The sequence below is a fragment of the Canis lupus genome, chromosome 16 (genome assembly GCF_003254725.2).
Source record: "Canis lupus dingo isolate Sandy chromosome 16, ASM325472v2, whole genome shotgun sequence".
Lineage (NCBI taxonomy): Eukaryota > Metazoa > Chordata > Mammalia > Carnivora > Canidae > Canis > Canis lupus.
In genome coordinates this window covers 11,682,400-11,702,286 of record NC_064258.1, presented here as the reverse complement: position 1 = coordinate 11,702,286, position 19,887 = coordinate 11,682,400, and the positions used below count along the sequence as shown (strand labels likewise).

Genomic DNA, 19,887 nt, shown 5'->3' with positions numbered 1-19,887 from the left:
AACTTTTTTTTTTTTTTTTAAGTTAGAGTTGAAAGCAGAGGAGCATTCCATGCTGAGTCACGGGGTAGGACTTGAGGAGTCTGAATGGACGGTGATTTAGGGGACTCCTGAGCAGAGGGACAGACGCTCTCGATAGGTAGCAGCATGGCAGTGCTAAGTGTCCTCGGAAGGAAGATTAGAGCAGGTGAAGAATGATCCCGAGAGCCATCCTGTGGAGTCTGTTCCAGATGATCAGTAGGGTACCAACCGTATCTCCGGAAAGCAGCGCTCAGCACTTGCATCTCGCAGTGGAAGACACTGAAGCCTCGACATTTGGACGGGGAGCTCTGCCGAGCAGTTGTTGAAGAGGCGGCTGCAAAGCAGCGCAGGACCTCCCCTCCTCCACTCTGGCAGTGCGCCCCTGGGTGGGTCATTAATTGGTGGGAGCCTCCTTGGCAGGGCTGTGGCGAGCATTAAGCGCGATAATGGGTGCCGAGTGTGGCCTCGCGGTACGAAAAGTCACTAACTTACACTGGGACGATTTGGTCGGGCGGACCCCGCGGCTACTCCACGCCAGGAACCCGATACCCAGGGTGGAGGGGGGCAGCAGGAGCGAGGACCCGGGGCGCGAGCAGCGGCAAGAGCAGCCCGGGAACCCGCACTCCTCGCCTGCCGAACCACACTGCGCGCCCCTTCCTCTGATTGGACGGGAGCAGCCCGGGGGGCGGGCGGACGGAAGGGAAGGCAGAGATTGGCTAAGCGTGGGAAGAAGGCGGAGCCTTGTCGGGGAGGGAGGCGGAGCTTGGCTCCCAGGGCTAGCCCCGTCCCCTCGCTGGGATTCCGCCCGGGGCTGGGGGCTCTGAGGCCTTCTAGATACACGTCCCTGCAACCGGTGACGCCGCCCGCAGGAGGCCGACGACTGGTCAGCCGGGGACGCGGGACTCCCTATCTCGAGGCGCCTCCCAGCTGCCCCACTCGGCGGCCGCGCGCTCCGCCTGCGCCTTCCTCCGACGCCCCAGTCCCGCGATCCGGGAGGCGGGGGCGGCGAGCCGGCTGAGTGGGGGCTGCGCGGTGTCCAAGGAGCCAGTCGGCGACCGGTGAGGGGACCAAGGGGCTGGGGGAGCAGGGTTGGCGCGGGGCGGCGACCCCCAACTGTCGTCGTGTCCCCTCGCTACGGGAGGCTGGCGTCTGCCGCTGTCGGGAGCGCGGCCCCGGCAACGAGTGACGGCGGGTGTGCGGCACGCGCCATTGGTCTGCTGCGCCCGCGGCCGCCCGGCCTTGCCGGCCTCTCCCGGTGACCTTCGGGGCCGGCGGCCCGGCGACGCGGACCTGGCCAGGCCGAGGCGGATCCGGAGGGCAGTGTCAGCACCAGGCTCCGTCGGCGCCCCCGCTCCTCGCTACGTTTTTGCTGCCCTGTCCAGCCCCCAGGGTAGGCCGGCGCCTGGGGCGAGGAGCTGCGGGAGGACCCCGGGCTGCAAGTTTCGCCCAAGGAGAACCCGCCTAGCAACTCGTGACGAAAGTAGACCGAGGCGCCCGGGATTGGCTGCGCCGCGACCTACCCAGGTGCGGCGTTCCTCCTTCGGTGAGCCGCTTTGTGCACTTGCGGGTTAAGTCCCCACCGACTAGCCTGAAACTGAGTAATCAGCTTCCACGCTGGCTCCGACAGCTCCCGGGGTGTGGCCTGCGGCTACGGAATGCCCACGCTCTCCAACCGTGCGGAGAAGGGTTCCTTGGGGGTCGGGGAAGGACTTCAAAACTCTTGCAGAACGTTTAGAATCCTTGGCCGGGGCGCGGGGGGGGGGGGGTGTAGGAGTCAGAACTCGTATTCAGGGTCCCTCCTCAGAGGAACTGTCTTGAGCAGGGCAAAACCTAAAAACTCCTATTTTAACCTCCTTTCCTTTCCTTTCCTTTCCTTTCCTTTCCTTTCCTTTCCTTTCCTTTCCTCTTTTCTTTTCTTTCTTTCTTTTCTTTCTTCCTTTCTTCCTTTCTTCCTTTCTTCTTTCTTTCTTCTTTCTTTCTTATTTTATTTGACACAGACAGCGCTGGGGCGATAGCGCACAAGCAGGGGAGGAGCAGCCTTCCCGCTGAACAGGGAGCCGGATGCGGGGCTCCATCCCAGGACCCTGGGATCATGACCTGAGCAGAAAGCAGAGGCTTAACGACTGAGCCGCCCAGGCGCTCCTAAACCTTATTTTCATATGAAACGTTAGGATAGCTTCCTTTCCTGAGTTTTCCCAGGCACCTGAAGTCCCCTGTCCAAGGTCACACAGCTAGTAAGGAGGAACTGCCTCTGTGGTTCTTTCATGGATGTTGGCAGTTCCATTTCAGTAAACCAAAGCAGACTACTTGGGGTATGTGCAGTATCAGATAGGGCTAGGGAGGATACGATGACTGGAGAGAGGCCTCCTCCTCCTGTAACCTAACTTTTGAAAGAATTATTTCCAAATTAACGTATTTTTTAAAAGCACTGAGTGCCATCCATGTGCCCAACTTCTTGCTAGGCCCAGAAAAGGTGTAAAACACCTTCCCGCATCCCAGTTCTGCGATGCTTTGCCCTCTGTGGGTTGCAGTTTTGGGCAAGTGTCAAAGGAACCTAGGGAATAGACTATCCTACTATATATGTTCTAGCCCTGCCGAAGATCCCTATCTTCTTCACACTTTCCAGTGCACAGGAAAAGCTCTGTGAAGGCAAAACTTCCAAAAGAGTGTATCTGGATCATGATCAGGCTTGGGCACTTGGGATGGGAAGCAGCACTTCCGAAAACTTGTCGGACTGAATCTGAAGCTGAAAGGGGCAACTTCTTTTGAAGTACTGGACCTTGTTTCTGTTATGGAAGAAGAGAAAGCAAGCAGTAGCCATTCTGGTGCTCTAGATTCCATCCTCCCTACCTAGAAAAGGGGCTGAAACCTTCCTAGGATGTATGAGAATCACTTTCTTGTTACTTTCATTGATTATTCAGAATAAAGGCAAAGTAAGGGGATGGGGCTGTGGGTTATGGAGTTGCTCAGCAGAGCTTCTGTGAGGAGGGGTGACTGTAGCAGAGCCCTGGATAAAGAGAGAAAGGGGCTTTACAAGTGGAACTAGAAGTGGAACAGTCCCAAAGTAGGCAGTTAATTTTACTAATACATTTCATTTAACCCAATATATCCAAAATATTATCATTTCAACATACAACATTAAACAATATTCACGAGGTAGTTTGCATTCTTTTTTCATACTAAATCTTTGGAATCAGGAGTGTATGTAATCCTTACAGCACATCTCAATTTGGACCAGCCACATTTCAAGCGCTCAGTCACATATGGCTCATGGCTTCTGTAGTGGACAGTACAGCTGGGACAGCCCTCAGCCCCACTCCTGTACCAGTTTTACCCAGCTCTGGCTTCAAGAAGGAGGATCGCTTGTCTCTTCATCCTGCCCCAGAAATATTGGCCCAGCAGAACAGATAACCAGAGAAGAAAATCTTTGTATTAACCGAAGGATACAACTCAGAAGGAAAAGAACTAAGATGTTCTCATAGTAGATTGTTAGATAATGTACTAAATCCGGATGAATTATAACACATCTCTAATCTGTAATATGTTAGATATGGCATGAAATACCTGCAACATCTATTAAGAAATAACCAAAAAAATAAAGTGATATATAAAATTCAGAAGTTTATTTTTAATCAATTGTGAATGTTAATTTTTCCATTAGCTTATCTTAGTACCTGTTTATTAATTACACATGTAATATTTGCAAATATTTGTAAGTATTAAATGCTTGAAAAGTACTAAAATATTATATTTTTTCTAAAATATTTTAAAGTATTGAACTATTAGGACTTTTTACCAACTCACTCATAATTACCTTCTTCCCTCTTTCCAAGCCCTGGTACTTATTGTTTCCTTCTGTACTTACTTTTTTACTTAAAATGAATATATAACAGCTTGAAGACTCTCAGTTGGGAAAGTGTCTAGGATAGTCTAGAATTTTTTTGTACCATAATATATATATATATATATATATATTTTTTTTTTTTTTTGTCTTTCAGATTTCCTCCCATTCACAGACCCTTTTGCTTCCAGGGCAAACTACATCATGGAGTGAGGTACACAAGAGAGACCTGAGGGCTGTACTCTGGCACTCAGTTACCAAATCTGCCCCTAGATCAGGGTCTGTCTTCCCTAACATTTGTAATGGGGGGAAATTGTATCTTTGTGTAAATGCCATTTTTGTAGGCATGTTTTTGTTTGTGCATTTGTCTTATCTTCCTTGGGCATGTGCCCTGGGAGACAGAGGGTGGTTTCCCAGAAACTTGGCCTGAGAGGTCTCCATGGTCCCTGGAGACCCCCAAGTGATGTGGAGCCCTCACTAGTATGCACATTGCTCTCTTTAGCATTTGGATCAAACACTTGAATCCTGAGGGAAGGTTTTATTCACAGGAGGGCAACCACTCTTTTGAACTGACAGTCTAGAATCAGTGTCTGGGCCGAAAGTTCCCTCTGGAAGGATGGGCTCCCTTTAAAGACTGCTTTTGGGTCTGCAGAGGGACTCGTTCCCCTGCTTGTAGCTTTTGCTTAATCTCGTATCTGTGAATAAGGTGTCTAGGATTTAAAACACTGCAGACCAAAAAAAAAAAAAAAAAAAAAGAGGGAGTGTGGGAGAGGAGGAGTGTGACAGATGAAACAATAACAAAATGTAGGTAGATGCTTAGGTGAGGGGGTGATTCATGATATTCTTTAGTTTTTTATATTTGAAAATGTCCTTTAAGGCAATACCCTTTTCCCTCCAGGAAATACTCCCCTCTTCTATCTCTCCCTGCCTCTGTCCCCTTTGCTCAATGTAAATTCATGTTGTCCCTCTTACTTCATCTCTGCAGTGTACAGAACATCCTGTTACAAAGGCATGAGAAGAGAACATCCTGTAGTGGCCACTCCTGCCCATCGTGGAGGGAGCAGAAACTGCAGAGCTGAGGTTTGTGGCTTTCAAGGCTTTTTTCAATGGATCCCATTTATGGGGTGTTTTAAGCAGAGCTGAGTATTTAGGATGTTTCTATCTGCCAATAAGAAAATGCTGACCATTTTGTTTGCTTCCTCTCCCTGACCTGTTGAGTGACACAGCCTATATATATATTTTATAGAAGCTATACCTAATCTTCACTGAATTTAGCTGGGACCAACCCATGGGCCTCAAGGAGAACAGTCAGTGATGGGGCCTGCGGGAGGTTCTGTACAGAAAGGCTGAGCCTGCCCCCAGACAGCTACCTGGACCAACCTGTCAGAAAGCTATAGGGATAACATCAGAGATAAACAGGGCAGCAGATCAGAGTCCGTCTCCATAATGGAGCTTCTCTGCTAGTCTGGATTCTCCGATTGCTGGGCATTGAAAAAAGACTGGAGAATGTTTATAAACAACTGGGATGACCTGAGAATTAGGAAGGAATGCTCCTTCCTTCTCCCCATGTTTCCTGAAGATGGGAAAAGCGCTCCTAGGATAATGCCATTAACTTTCAATATTGTTCTTTGTGGATGATTCATGTTCCTTTCTGCCTCTTTCCTGAGTCCTGAGTTGCTTTCTCAAGGCAAAGCCAGGGAACTTTGACGTGGAGTGCTTATTTATCAGGTGCTGTCCAAAGCAAAGGTGCAGTACTTTGGGGTTTCTCAGATAACCATCCCTTACCCGGGCCCCAGTCCTCTCTGAGACTTTTGCCCAGACTGCTGCTTCTGCACAGGTACCCTCCTTGTCCTTCCAGCCCAGGCCTGGCTGGGTTCACACTGGGGACTTAGGAAACCAGAATCACAGAGGAAAGTGTTGCTATCATGTAGGCCCAAGGGCCTTCTTTTTTTTTTTTTTTTTTTTAATTTTTTTTTTTATATTTATGGTAGTCAGGGGGCGGGGGGGCAGAGACACAGGCAGAGGGAGAAGCAGGCTCCATGCACCGGGAGCCTGATGTGGGATTCGATCCCGGGTCTCCAGGATCGCGCCTTGGGCCAAAGGCAGGCGCCAAACCGCTGCGCCACCCAGGGATCCCCCAAGGGCCTTCTCATTGCCCCTCCCCCATTGGTGTTTCCTAGTGCATCTCCAGGCCGCGACCTCCGATCTACTGACACAAAACAGGCTGGCTATTCCTCATCCCCTCCCTCTCTCTCTGAATCCCTCTTGCCCTTCCTGGTTGCATGAGTGCCCCCCTCCCCATATTCTAGGAGTCCTATGGCTTTGTCTCCTCTCGGAGAATGCAATCCGGAGACGGCCTGGCCAAGTAAGTTACAAGAGACAGGGACCCTGGGGTCTCTCCATTCCCCAAGGTGTAGCTGTTGCAGCTGTTACTGTGGCTGACAGCGACTTTCTCCCTGTAGGGCTCTGAGTGAAGGGTGAAGCTGGCTGCAGCCCACCCGAGAAAAAGCTGCAGAGCCTGCCCACAAGAGAAGGAACCTGGTGTCTGCCAGCCAGCTTCCCAGGCCTCCCGTTCCTCCCTCTGCCACCCCCTTTGCAGGCTTTCAGAAAACCGAGTAACACGCAGTTGGAGGAGGTGGACCCCGGAGTGGGAGAGGCACCTTTCCCGGCCAGCCTGGCCCCAGCCTGCATCCCGAGGGCGCCCCGGCCCAGACCTCGCCATGCTCGCGGGATCAGAGGCGGCGGCGGCAGGAAGGCCCTACATGTGCAGTGGGTGCGGCAAGAGCTTCCGCTACAGCTCGGTGTTGCTGCGCCACGAGCGCGCCCACGGCGGCGACGGCTGCTACCGCTGCCTCGACTGCGGCGAGCGCTGTGCCTCGGCGGCCGACCTGCGCGCCCACCGGCGCGCCCACGCAGGCCAGACACTCTACGTCTGCGGTGAGTGCGGCCAGAGCTTCCGCCACAGCGGCCGCCTCGACCTGCACCAGGGCGCGCACCGGCGGCGCAGCTCCCGCGCTTGCCGCGCCTGCGGCCGCCGCTTCCCACACCGCCCGGCTCTGCTGCTGCACCGGCGCCGCCGGCACCCCCCCGAGCGGCCGCGCCGCTGTCCCCTGTGCGCCCGCGCCTTCCGGCAGAGCGCGCTGCGGTCCCACCAGGCGCGGGCGCACCCGTGGGCCCTGCCCGCCGTGCCCGGCCCCCCGCCCCTCCGCGGCGCGCAGGGCCCACGGGCCTTCGGCAGCCACACGGAGCCACGGAGCCGCGGCCGCGCGGCCCCGAGCCCCAGCGAGTCCGCAGGGCCTCCGCCCGCGCCGGCCACGCACCAGTGCGGTGTGTGCGGGAAGAGCTTCGGCAAGAGCTCCACACTAGCGCGGCACCTGCACACGCACTCGGGGGAGAGGCCCTTCGCGTGCCCCGAGTGCGGAAAGGGCTTCCAGGAGAGCGCCACGCTGGTGCGCCACCAGCGGACGCACACGGGGGAGAAGCCGTTCGCGTGCGGGGACTGCGGGCGCCGCTTCAGCGAAAGCTCCACCCTGGTGCGCCACCAGCGCAGCCACCAGGGAGAGCGGCCGCACGCGTGCCCCACGTGCGGCAAGGGCTTTGGGCAGCGCTCCGACCTCGCGGTGCACCAGCGCATCCACACGGGCGAGAGGCCCTTCCCGTGTGCCGAGTGCGGCCGCCGCTTCAGCGACCGCTCCGACCTCACCAAGCACCGGCGCACGCACACGGGCGAGAGGCCCTACCGTTGTGAGCTGTGCGGCAGACGATTCACATGCGTGTCCAACCTCAACGTGCACCGGCGCAACCACGCCGGCCACAAGCCCCACAAGTGCCCCGAGTGCGGCAAGGCCTTCAGCGTGGGCTCCAAGCTGGCACTGCACCGCAAGACCCACCTGGGTGAGCGGCCGGCCGAGTGCGCCGAGTGTGGCAAGTGTTTCAGCCACAGCCGTTCGCTGTCCCAGCACCAGCGGGCCCACGCTCGGGCACAAGCCGCCGGCGCTGCCACCCAAGCCACCGCAGCAGCCGCAGTCCTCTTCGCCAGGCAGGCAGAGCAGGAAAAGCCTGGCCTCTGGTGTCCTAGTTGAGGGACACCTGCTGAGAAGCGTCTTGGGAGGCGGCTGGGCAGGGACTGAAGCACTGGCACAGCGATAGTGGGGCACCCGGCAGGCGGAGGTCCGCGCGAGGTCACCGTGGCTGCCCGCGGCCTTCCCACGCCCCCGCTGGTAACCCTGCCACAGTACCCCCGCTCTTTGCCTTGCCAGCTCTTCCTGCCCACATCCTTCCTGCTCCCCCACCCCACCCCCCCCACCCCCCCCCAGCTGTGGATGCAGGGAGCTTGGGAAGAGAGCCAGGGCCCGTAGAAGCCGGCTGCCGCCACTGTGCCCTCAGATGTTTCTTTCCTCTCTTCCCACCTGTGCTGGATCTTCTCTTGTCCCAGCCCCTTTTTCCAGCCTGGGCCTCCTCTCGCTCTTCTTCCTGGGGACTTTTGTCGTCCTACCTCTTCAGGTAGTGACCACAGATGTGGCTACAGCGACAGCCCACCCACCTTGTGGTCATCTTGCCTCTTGGTTCTACTTGACAGTCTCTTTGCCGCTTTCTCCCTGGGCTCTGAGGGATGGGATTTGTAGGCAGATGATGGGATCGCTCATTTCAGTGAAAGATCTCATGCCAGAAGTATGCAGCCTGTGGGAGAAAGCCTACCTACCATGACAGTAGACAGGAGCCCTCAGCAAAGTACCCACCTGCCCCATGGGTCAGACATGATCACGGTGTCCAGATCAGAGTGCCTCTCCGGGCAATATTCTGCAGCTAGGGACATTAACTTTGGGACCTGAACTGAGACCCCATGGGGTCCATAAAGCAGAGTATTGCCAAGTGGAGCTTTCAGAGTGGGCTTTCCAAATCAAACTTGGAGCCATGGGGAACTGAGCTACATGGAGCCAACAGTGCAGAAAGTCTGAATTGACCAGCGATTTTTTTTTTTTTTTTTTTTTTTTTGCTTATGGCTGGAGAAATAAAGATTGTTTGGGTTCCAGATGCCAAGATCCTCCTTTATCAAAGCTGAGGCCGCTGTCTTGGCACACTTAGGAGTGATCCTAAGGTATTCAAGGTAGCTCAGTGATCTTGCACGTACAGCCCCCTTGATTTTGCGTGTAAAGTCAAGACTACTCAGGCATACACATTTGGTTCTCCCAGATAACGCAGTGTACGAATATGGCTTAGGCTCACATACCTCCATTCCTGCTCACATACCTTCATTCCTCTCTAGTGTCCCAGCCTGCCCTGCTTGAGTGCAAGAATGGGTATGTATGATGATACCCCACAGAAAAGAACTGCAAAATGCCAAAGCAAATTGGGAAAGACAGCTGGCTCCTTGAGGTGGGGGCCTGCAGAGAGGAACAGGGCCCAACTGATGGTGTACTCAGGCATATTCTAGCAGCCTGCTTCTAAAGGAATCAGGATTCCTGCATTGCAGGTGCCAAAATACTCTGCCCACACGTGTCCATGTAAAATAAGGGTTTATTCTGTCCTTTAGGAAGACTAAAGTAGCCTGGCTGGTTTCTTTGCCCCCACCCTGCACTCCCTGGCACTTCTCTCCAGTCCCTGGGGTCTGGCTCCTCAGAGCCCAGGGATGCTCACTGCTGAGGGAGTACAGTCAGAGTCTGAGGAACCCGAAGGCCTGGACTTGTCACCAGACCTCAGGGTCACAGAGGCAGAGATGCTGGGACAGGGCTCCAGTGGGCCAGGTGACTCTTGTAGGGCTGGTAACAAGGCTGGATGGCTTTTGCTACAGTGAGCTGCAACGCTGTCCGGCTTCTCGAATCGCTTGCCACAGAACTCACAGGGGAAGCGCAGAGTGGCAGCAGTCTCTGCATGCTTGCGCCGGTGCCAGTTCAGGGAGGCCTTCTGGCGGCAGGTGAACCCGCAGATCTCACACCTGAGCCAGGGACAGTGGAGGGAAGGACAGGGCTTCAGCCCATCTTGACTTCCCCAAGGGTTCTTCCTGCCTTTAGCTTCCCAGTGTCTTGCTGGCACCCCTGGCAGCCCTACCTTCCCACCCATACTCCCCCACACTCACTGCAGGGGTTTCTCTCCAGTGTGGATGCGCCGGTGGATGACGAGGTTGCTGCTGGTGCGGAAAGACCGGGCACAGAACTCACAGATGTAGTCCCGGGTGTCTGCGGGTTCACAGGGGTCACCCCAGCATCCATCCCCAAGCCACGGCCCTTCCTCAACCCAGCCCACCTGCCAACCCTTACAGGACGACTGCCCCCAAGCAACCTGCTTATCCTCCCAGCCCAACAGCGCCCTGTGGCTGTCAGCTGCCATCCTGCTCCTTTTTCCCTACCAGCACTAAGCACCTGCCCTTTGCGCTTCTCCAGGAGCTCTCACAGGCCTGTGGTTTTTTCTCCCCAGGTCTCAGGGCAGGCTCCACAGGAATATCCCTGCTTCTTGTGACATCCTTTAGACCTCTGCCTCACCACCACTTGGATCCCCCACTGTCACACCACACGTGTCCACCTGCAGCCTTCTTCCCCGTTTCTCCAGCACACTCCACAAATCTCTGGCTCCAGGCCCTCTCCTCCCCCATTACTTGTGCTACTGTTTTGTTTTCTACATGTCCAGCACTCCACATTTCTGTTCCTGGTCTCCCATCCTTCTCAGCCACCATTCCCAGGTCACGTCCCATCACTGGACTTCCTGTGACTTCCCGCTGCCAGTCCAGCAGCCCACCACCCATCCCTGTGCCCCTCCACCCTCCTCACCCAGATCCCTTTCCAGGGCGTCTTTGTAGCCTGCCTTCACTCACACTATGAAATCACTGACCACTCTCTCCCTGGACAATTGGACCTGTTTGGTTAAAAGCCCACTCAGGATTAACACAACTCTTGGCCCGCTCTAGGAATGCACAGGTGTGCTAAGGGGAGCAGAAACACAGCCCACCATCTGTTTGCCCAGCCCCCAGCCTCTCCTTTTCATCCCCAACGATATGCTTCTGCACTTTCTTGGTCGGTTCCCTCTCCCACTCTTAGAGGAGTCTTCTCTGTGCTAGCTCATTCAGCAGTGATCTCATTTTTCAAGTCAGCAAGAAGAGAGAAGCCAAGAGAATAACCATATCTTCCCCCAACCTGATCCATCAGTCAACCTCTGTGCCATGTATGTGAACACTCCTTGCTCTGCTGCATAACTCTGCTTCTCCCTGACCAGAGGTTCCCCATGCCACCTAGACATCAGTAAGCCTTTTCTCGGGGGGGGGGGGGGTCATTCCCATCTTTGTACCCCCAAGCTCACAGCCTTCCAGCTAAGCTCCCATTTCTCTACCTGTCGTCATAACACCCCAGAGAGTGGCCCATCCTCACTATCTCTACTTCTTTAGCTCATTCCATTCTGGCTGTCCTCCCTTGTCTCCCGCCACCCTGTCATCTAGTCCAGCGGCCCATCCTCATTATACTCAGTCCTGTAGCACCGGCACTACCCCCCACCCCAGGAGCCGCAGAATGCTTCTCTACCTACACTCATGCCACGTGGGTACATTCCACCTGCAGCTCCAAATACCACGGCATGCTTGTGATGAACACAGTTTTTTCTTCCCCAACATCTCTGAACTCTAGATTCACATCTTCTGGAACGTGAATAAATAAAATGTCACCTTCCCAAAGCCTGCCTTTCCCTCACCTTCAGGAAATCACATCACCTCTGCCCAGTTGCCGAGGCTGGAATCCTTCAAGTCAGCCCAGATGCCCTCCTGCCCACCCACCTGTGGCCACTCTGTCCTCACAGCAGCCTCCAGCCACTTCTCACCAACTCAACTGTACCAGCACGTCAAGGCTATCACAGCACATTCCTACAGTCCCATTTGTCCACATGGCAGTCACTCTGCTCCCTGTAAAGGCAGTTCTGTCCCTGAGCTGCCCAGCTCATCTGGCCGGAAGTCAAGCCATGCTGATGGTAGTCGAAGAGGCCCCAACCGCCTATCTGATCTCTTTTCCTTCCTCTCCAACTTCCTGGCCTCCTCTCCATTCTTGGAACATGCCATGCAGATGCCAGGTGAAGGCCTTCCCAGTGCTGCCCACAGACATGGACAAGCCTCCAATCCTCCCTCCACTTCAGTCTTTGCTCAAAGCACCTTCCCTTTCTACAAGAGAGACTCCTCCCTCATGCTCTCCTCTCTTCTGAGCTTTCAGATCCCTTTGTTCCCCTGTTATCACTAGAGTGGGCATCCTAAGGATTGCCCTCTTCGTTCACTTTTGTATCTCAGCACCTAGAACAGTCTCAAGCAGGCAGGTGCTCAACACACAGAGAACGAGTGTGAGAGTGATTCTACAGAGGGGTATGATGGGACCTGCAGATAGGAGATGATGGGTCCCACAGGGGAGATGAAGGGACCCTCAGGGGAAGTGATGGGCCCCTCAGGGCGGGTGATGGGCCCCTCAGGAGGAGATGACGTGCCCCACAGGGGAGATGAAGGGACCCTTGGGAGAGGTGAAGGGTCCCTCGGGGATAGGTAATGGGACCCAAAGGGGAGGTGAAGGGATGCACAGGGGAGGTGACAGGACCCACAGGAGGGAAATGAGGAGGCATTTCCGCCACTCACCACTATGCAGTTTAACATGTTCCTTTAGGTGTTTCTTAAAGTTGAAGGACTTCCCACAGGCTGGCTCTGGGCAGGAAAAGGACTTTTGATGGATGTGCTGGTACTTCTTGTGGTGCTGGGAAATGAAACAGGTGGTCTCAGGGAGACCGCCAGACCTGGTCCAGCAGGCAGGCTTCTCTGTCCCAGCTCTACCAACAGTTCTAGCACCACCAGCTCACATTATCCTGGCCAGTCCTCCTCTGAATGCCAGCACCCATCCCATCCTGACACCACACTGTGCCCTCATCGTCTTCTGTCCTGGACTTGCATTATCTCACATTTTTGTCACAACTTTCCTTAGCAATGCCCAGCCCTTGAACCAAGTGCCATTCTGGTGACTGTCTTGGTTCCCTAACCATGGAGCTGCTGTCTACTGGGATGAGAACACAATCTGGGGAAGGTATGGCTATCCTCTTTAACATCGATGTACAGGGATGCCTGGGTGGCTCAGTGGTTGAGTGTCTGCCTTCGGCTCAGGTCGTGATTCTGGGGTTCTGGGATCAAGTTCCGCATGGAGCACCCCGCAGGGCACCTGCTCCCTCTCCTGTGTCTCTGCCTCTCTCATGAATAAACAAATAACCTTAAATAATAATAATAATAACAATAATAATAACAACAACATCAATAAAAAACAGTACTGCCCAGATTGCCTACTTTATCAATAGCTCATTGTGGGCATGTCTTATATGATGTTTTCCTAAATCTGCTTTGGAAACACACACATGGGCATGCTTTCAACCTGAAATACCTGTAGAGGTAATCTGTACTTAACTCCATGAGTATGTCTGGGAAATAATTCCCTGTCCAACCTAACTTTACATCCTGGCTCAGTAAACTGCATGGGCTTTCCCCTTTTCTATAGTCCCAGTTTCCTATAGTTAAGCCACTGCTCGAGGCTGCTTCAGTCTTCTTCATTAACAGGCTCTAATGTGTTTGACTAGCCTTGCTAAACTTCTCATCCCAGAGCTTTCCTGCCACTGGGCACCTGCCCATTCCCTCTCCCAAATCCCATCTACCCTCGTGTCACCATCCCTCTGGTCTGGACTCTCCCTCAACTGTAGGACATGGTTGGGGAGGGCTCTGGATAGGGTGGGGGCTGTAGGCCACCCCTCTATGTGCCTCAAATCTCGCTGGCAGTTAGGCTGCACCTACCAACCCCCAACACTAGAACCACCCACCCCAGCCAGCAGCGCCAAGTAGCTGAGTGTGGACTCAGCAGCCCCAGCACTACCACACACTAAGGAGCCTGGGCCATTACTTAGCCTTTGTGTGCCATTCTGCGGGAGGAACAGGATCAGTACCTACCTACTCCCTAGGGATCAAAAGACTTGACCCACAGCAAGTGCTTAGAACAGTTGCTAGCACTTCAAGAGCCTGAGGAATGCCATGGTTATCTGCCTTCCCCTTGAAGGCAGATGGCCTGGAGGACCCATGCAACCAGCAATGGTGGGCAGCAGCTATGTGCTTGAGGCTTGGTTTTCTGCTTTTACCTACCAGTTTCTGGTTGAGGGATTATTAACTGTAGGTAAGCTCTGCAGGTCCACCCTAACACTTCTCTTCCTATCTCCAAATCTACCCACACTCCAAGCTTCTTTGCTTCAGCTTCTCCTTCACCTCAGCATCTCCTTAAGCCGTCCTCATACACCTCTGAGATCACAAAGGACCCAATGTGTGTCCCTCATGTCCTCACATTCAGGTACTGCCGGTTGGAGAAGATCCTTCCACAGCCAGGAAAGTCACAAGGCAGCAGCTCTCTTTTGGCAGCTTTCCTGGGAAAGGACGATGGGAGAGCTTAAGGACTCCCACAGGCTCTCCTCAGCCCCCTCCTCTCAGTCCCGTCCCCAAAGACGCCCCCCCCCCCCCCCAGTCCTACCTAATTCTCTTGGGGCCAATCTGTGCCGTGTCCTCCTCCCAGGCCAAGGTCAGAGCAGACTGGGCCTGACTCTCAGGGCTATGGGCAGCAAAGAGGGAGCAAAGGGCCTCGAGGGAGGGCCACGTCCCAGGATGCCCCTGCCCTCTGTCTCAGCCATCAGGTTACCTGGCCAAGGGCTCAGTCTGCTGGGCTGCTTGAGGGGTCCCTCTGATGTCTGGCTGTACCCCAACTTCCGTAGGCAGAAGAGCTCCAGAACCCAATGATGATGTTGATGAGGACAGTACAGCAAGAGGATTGAGGGGAGCTTCTGGGGGTGGGGGTGTCTCTCCCTCCTTAAGTGCATGGGTGACAGGGGAAGGTAATAGTCTGGGGGCATCTGGATCACTGCTGAAAAGAGAAGAGAAGAGCATTATCTCCCTGGGCTCTCAGCTAGCCTTCAACCCAACACCCGCCCCTAAACTGCAAAGATCCCCAACTTGGAACCACCCTACCCTACCCTAGGATCTCTATTCACATCTGTTTTCAGCTTTCGTTCTCCTCTAGAGCCGAACTTCAACCCTGATTTTCCTGATTCAAAGCCTCCAGTTCTTTCCACCTTCCCCACCAAAAAGCCTTTCCCTCAAGTCTGTAAGGTTTGGGGTCCTTGGCCAGCTACTCCCTCCCTCCTGCTCACTTCAACATCCTCCCACAACCCCAACTTGCTCATCTGGGGAGGAGCTGTAGGTCCATGGGCTGGCATCACTGAGCATTTCCTCTTCATCCTCATCTTCCTCCTCCCCCTCTTCTCCTGGGGTTGGGAAGGTCTCCAGTAAGGGTCCTACTTCCCTGCTGGACCAAGGAAGGCAAGCCTCAGGCTCCCACTCCCTCGCCTGCACTGTTCACCCAAGTCTCTCCTTTCCCTTCCCCCCAAACCTCACCTGGGGAACCTGGCCTCCTGAGTCCTCTCATCGTGCTCAGATGCCAAACCTGTTGGTACAGGTAGGGTCAAAGGGGAAGGATCTCTGGGCTGGAGGAATGAGGACAGGTGTACTTTTAAGGTCTCCTGGGATGGAGGAGGGTACAGCAGGAAGGGGTGCTTTACTCTGGAGATGATACAATCACATGGTTCAAAAGGTAAAAGTATAAAAAGGTACGCTTGGAAAAGTCTCCTTACCAATACTACCCCCTCTTCACCTAGTTCTTCCCACAGAGAACCGGGTTTCCCTCATGCCCTTCCAGACGTATTTGATACATTCGTAAGTACATATATATATATTCTTCCTCCCCTGGTTTTTCCACCAATGGTAACACAACATACGTCTCATTCTGTATTTTGCTTTTTATACCTAAAAATATATTTGGGGATATATTTCCTTGTTTTTCCATTAAGAAAGGATAATTTTTAACAAAGGGGGTTCTAAGCTACAGAGATGGGAACCATTTTCCCTCCGTTTTCTTCACAGCTCTTCCTTTTTTTTTTTTTTTTTTTTAATTTTTATTTATTTATGATAGTCACACAGGGAGAGAGAGAGGCAGAGACACAGGCAGAGGGAGAAGCAGGCTCCATGCACCGGGAGCGGACGTGGGATTCAATCCTGGGTCTCCAGGATCGTGCCCTGGGCCAAAGGCAGGCGCCAGACCGCAGGCACCAGACCGCTGCACATTCACAGCTCTTCCTGCCCACCCCCCCACCCCCACCCCCCGGCCTACCTGCAGGCTCCTGACCATTCCTGGCCTCTGGGCACCAGCTTCTCCGGGCAGTATTTGGACAGGAAGCTGGCTTAGGCTCCTCTGGAGATGTGAGGCCTGAAGACGGGCCCCAGGAGAAGGTGTGGCCTGCAGAGCACTCCCACACAAGCCCCCCATCTTGGCCCCCGGGGCCTCGGAGCCCAGGCACCAGGCTGCATTCCCGGCTGTGGGCATGCGACAGGAGCACCAGATACTGCAGACCCTTGGGGGGCAAAGGCTCAGGACCTGAAGTGGTGAAGGCAACAGTCAGGGCGAGTTGGCAAGCCTCCTACTCTCACGCTGGGACCACACCCTCCCTGGGCAAAGCCAGTCCCTACCTTAGTTTATCATCCTTTAGAGCCCAGAACCCCCCAAGGTCCCTAGACATTGCTCTCTTCCACAGCCTGCTCCCATCAAACTACCTTGGGCTCCCCAACTCCCCACCTTTCCCCAACCGGCTCAGGGTCCCCTCTGATCCAGTTCCCTCCAGAGGGGGTTCCCTGTTGCCCCTCCGCCCTCCCTGGCTCCTGGCCCCGGACCTCTAGCTACTCCCTACCCACCTGCACAGAGCACACAGCGTGAAGAAGTGTACCTGCCAGGGGGAGGGGGAAGAGAGGCAGTTTAGGGAGGGATCCGGGCCAGCTGGCCTCAGCTCTCTGCACTCCCACACTTTGAAGGGACCAGACCCTAGGGCCCCTATTCGCTGGAAACCAACAGCGGGGGGACAGGACCCAGAGAGGCCCCAAGTCACACAGGCTGTTCTGCTGAAATGAGAAATCTGCGGGCGGTGACGAGCTGGCGGCCGGCACCGACCACGTAGGGGACTGGGCGTCGCACCCCGGGCGCCCTCCCGCGCAGCCCCGGCCCGGCCCGGCCCGGCCCGGCTCCTAACCGGTCCAACAGGAACTTCGCGAGCTGCGAGTGCAGGGAGAAGCCCAGCCGCTCCTTGAGGAGGCACCACTGCTCCATGTGGCCGCCCAGGCGAATGCGGCACTTGCTGCGGCGCGCGTCCAGCTGCCGCCGCTTCTCCTGCCGCCTGCGCGATGCGTCCACCGGGGAGGAAGCCATGGGCACCAGGACCTACGGGTGGAGGAGACACGCGCACGGGCGGCCTGACCCGGGGCGCCCTCAGGGCCCCCGGCGGTCGGATCGGCCGGCCCAGGTCCTCCCCGCAGCCGCCGCCGGGGCCGCACCGCCCGGCTTGCGTTACTGGGCGCGCAGAGCAGCGCTGTGCGGGGGGGGAGGGAAGCCAGCGGCCCCGCGCCCTGGGGAGGCGCCAGGCTCCGGCCAAGTTTCAACGGGGGCTGGGCGACGGGGAGGTGACAGTTTCACCTTGAAGACGGCACAGGCCCCTCCAGCCCGGACTGCTGAGGGGGGGGGGGTGTCTGGGGGGCGCTCTTCATGGCGGAGTGAATGTGGCCGGGGCGGGGGCGCTCCCACCCCGCGTCGGGCCGCCCCACTTAACGCCCACTGAGCGCAGGCCGGGCCCCCGGAGTGCCCGCCGCGGTCCACCCCCGCCGGGTCTTACCTGCGCGCCCCCACCCGCCCTCGGCCCGACTGCGCCTGCGCCTCCCCCTCCTCGGCGCAGGCCCGGAGAGTGGCGGGAGGATGAGGGCCCACCTCGCGCGCTCCGCCGCCGTTTCTCCTTTAAGAGGAAGCCGCCCCCTAGGCGTCCGCGGCTCCAACGCGGAACTGGGGCCGGGGCGGCCGGGAGGGGGACTGGGAGGGGACTGGCGGCGCCTGCGCAATGGCCGGCGAGCGCACCGCCTGCCGGGAGCTGTAGTTCCCGTAGGAATCGCCCGAGCGCCGCGGAGCTTCCGAGGGATGCAGGCCTGGCGTCCGCCGGGGGTGCCTCCGCCTGGTGCGCCTCCGCCTGGTGCGGAAACGTAGCGAGCCTGACCCTGCCCTGTGCGCTTCACCTGCAGTTTCTCCCTCTCCGTTGCCACCTACATGCGAACACCTGCAGCATCAGCCGCCCTAACCACCTAGACCCCTGTCTAGGCCTCAAAGGCACATCTGGCCACGGCCCACTCCCTCTGAGGCATCGAGAGTCCTCTGAAAAGTTGCCTGGCTTCGCTGCGGACTCAGTCACTTCCCAGTTCCTCTTGGGATGCCTCCCGCGGAGATTTCCTCTCCATCAAGCCGCTGGAACAGCGCTTCTCCGCCTTCAGAGCATCTGACCCTGCGGGATCTTCCCCTCTGCCCTCCTCTATCCCAAACCCCAGTGCTCCTGTGTCTGCATTCTTTCCGGTTTTCTTCCTGCGTCGTTGGCTCCCCCTTTCCTTTGTTGGATCCTCCACCACTGTACCACCCAAATACAGTGTCCTCCTGAATTAGAACTAGACCAAATATCCTCTCTTCTGTTCTTGAGTGAGCTAACCGTCCCAGGGATTTATTTTTTTTTTCTTCCAAGTTTTTTATATAACTTGCAGTTAGTTAACATACAAAGTAATATTAATTTTAGGTGTAAGATTTGGTGATTCCTCACTTACATACAACGCCCAGTGCTCATCACAACCTGTGCCCTGCTCCATACCCATCACTCATTTAACCCATCCCCCACCCCACTGCCCTTCAGCAGCCCTCATTTGTTCTCTGTAGTTAAGAGTTAGTTTGGGGGGTGGGGGGCACCTGGGTGGTTTAGTTAGGCATCAACCTTGGCTCAGGTCATGATCTCCTAGTACTGGAATCAAGCCACTGCCCCCACCCCAGGCAAGGAGTCTGCTTCTCTCTTTGTCCTCACGCCAATCGTGCCCTCTCTCTCTCTCTCATTAATTAATTAATTAATTAATTAATTTTTAAAAAGAGTCTGCTTTCCCTCACTCCTTTTTTTCCCTCCCTACTTGTTAGGTTTCTTAAAGTCCACATATGAGTGAAATCATGTGGTATTTGTCTTTCTCTGACTGACTCAGTTCACTTGGCATAATATACTCTAGCTTCATCCGTGTTATTTGAAATGGCAAGTTTCATTCTTTTAGATAATATCATATATGTGTATATAACATATACATATATGACACATCTTTACCCATTCCTTAGTTGATGAACATATGAACATTTGGGCTCTTTCCAAAATTTGGCTATTGTGAACATTTCTGGTATAAACATTGGAGTACATGTACCCCTTCAAATCACTGTTTTTGTATCTTTTGAGTAAATACCCAGGAGTGCAATTGCTAGGGCATACGGTATTACTTTTTTCTTTTTTCTTTTTTTTTTTTTTTGGTATTACTATTTTCACTTTTTGAGGATCCTCCATACTGTTTTCCAGAGTGGCCGCACAAGTTTAAATTCCCATCAACAGTGAAAGAAGGTTTCCCTTTCTCCACCTCCTCATCAATGTTTGTTGTTTCCTGAGTTGTTAATTTTAGCCATTATGACTGGGTGAGGTGGTATCGCATCATTTTGATTTGTATTTCCCTGATGATGAGTGATGTTGATCGTTGAGCATCTTTTCAATGTTAGCCACCTGGATGTCTTTTTTTGGGGGGAGGGGGAGTCTATTCATGTCTTCTGCCAATTACTTAACTGGATTATTTGTTTTTTGGGTATTGAGTTTAGTAAGTTCTTCATGTAATTTTGACAGTAACTCTTTGTCAGATATGTCATTTTCAAATATCTTCTCCCATTCCATAGGCTGCCTTTTAGTTTTGTTGACTGTTTCCTTTGCAGAAGCTTCTTTTTTTTTTTTTTTTTTAATTTTATTTATTTATGATAGGCACACAGTGAGAGAGAGAGAGGCAGAGACACAGGCAGAGGGAGAAGCAGGCTCCATGCACCGGGAGCCCGACGTGGGATTCGATCCTGGGTCTCCAG

The 19,887-nt window shown here is 54.7% G+C and overlaps 2 protein-coding genes across 16 annotated transcripts; one reads left to right on the top strand and one right to left on the bottom strand.

The window, feature by feature from the left end:
• Positions 1 to 938: 938 nt before the first annotated feature.
• Positions 939 to 8,893, top strand: ZNF672 (zinc finger protein 672). Of its 15 annotated transcripts, XM_025464195.3 has the most exons (5): positions 1,088 to 1,561; positions 4,017 to 4,073; positions 4,845 to 4,939; positions 6,169 to 6,224; positions 6,322 to 8,893. In XM_025464195.3, exon 5 carries the CDS (start codon positions 6,580 to 6,582, stop codon positions 7,939 to 7,941), a length of 1,362 nt encoding a protein of 453 aa, XP_025319980.1. In that variant the 5' UTR covers positions 1,088 to 1,561; positions 4,017 to 4,073; positions 4,845 to 4,939; positions 6,169 to 6,224; positions 6,322 to 6,579; the 3' UTR covers positions 7,942 to 8,893. The 15 variants fall into 15 exon arrangements, 14 of the variants coding, with proteins under 14 accessions (XP_025319989.1, XP_025319994.1, XP_025319985.1 ...); XM_025464200.3 differs by lacking the exons at positions 1,088 to 1,561; positions 6,169 to 6,224 and adding an exon at positions 944 to 1,076 and having other exon boundaries at positions 4,051 to 4,073; positions 6,459 to 8,893; XM_025464206.3 differs by lacking the exons at positions 1,088 to 1,561; positions 6,169 to 6,224 and adding an exon at positions 944 to 1,076 and having other exon boundaries at positions 4,051 to 4,073.
• A 465-nt stretch (positions 8,894 to 9,358) lies between these two features.
• ZNF692 (zinc finger protein 692) lies at positions 9,359 to 17,730 on the bottom strand. The gene is given in 13 exon segments (XM_025464210.3): positions 9,359 to 9,526; positions 9,528 to 9,794; positions 9,936 to 10,035; positions 12,453 to 12,567; positions 14,182 to 14,260; positions 14,365 to 14,442; positions 14,530 to 14,751; positions 15,067 to 15,189; positions 15,282 to 15,330; positions 16,054 to 16,317; positions 16,632 to 16,663; positions 16,964 to 17,151; positions 17,600 to 17,730. Coding segments are annotated over 12 exon segments (1,539 nt in total). The 5' UTR covers positions 17,140 to 17,151; positions 17,600 to 17,730; the 3' UTR covers positions 9,359 to 9,492.
• Positions 17,731 to 19,887: the final 2,157 nt, after the last annotated feature.

Bases quoted from the DNA above. Each gene is read 5' to 3' on its own strand.
- ZNF672 (XM_025464204.3), top strand. From the start codon at position 6,580: ATGCTCGCGGGATCAGAGGCGGCGGCGGCAGGAAGGCCCTACATGTGC.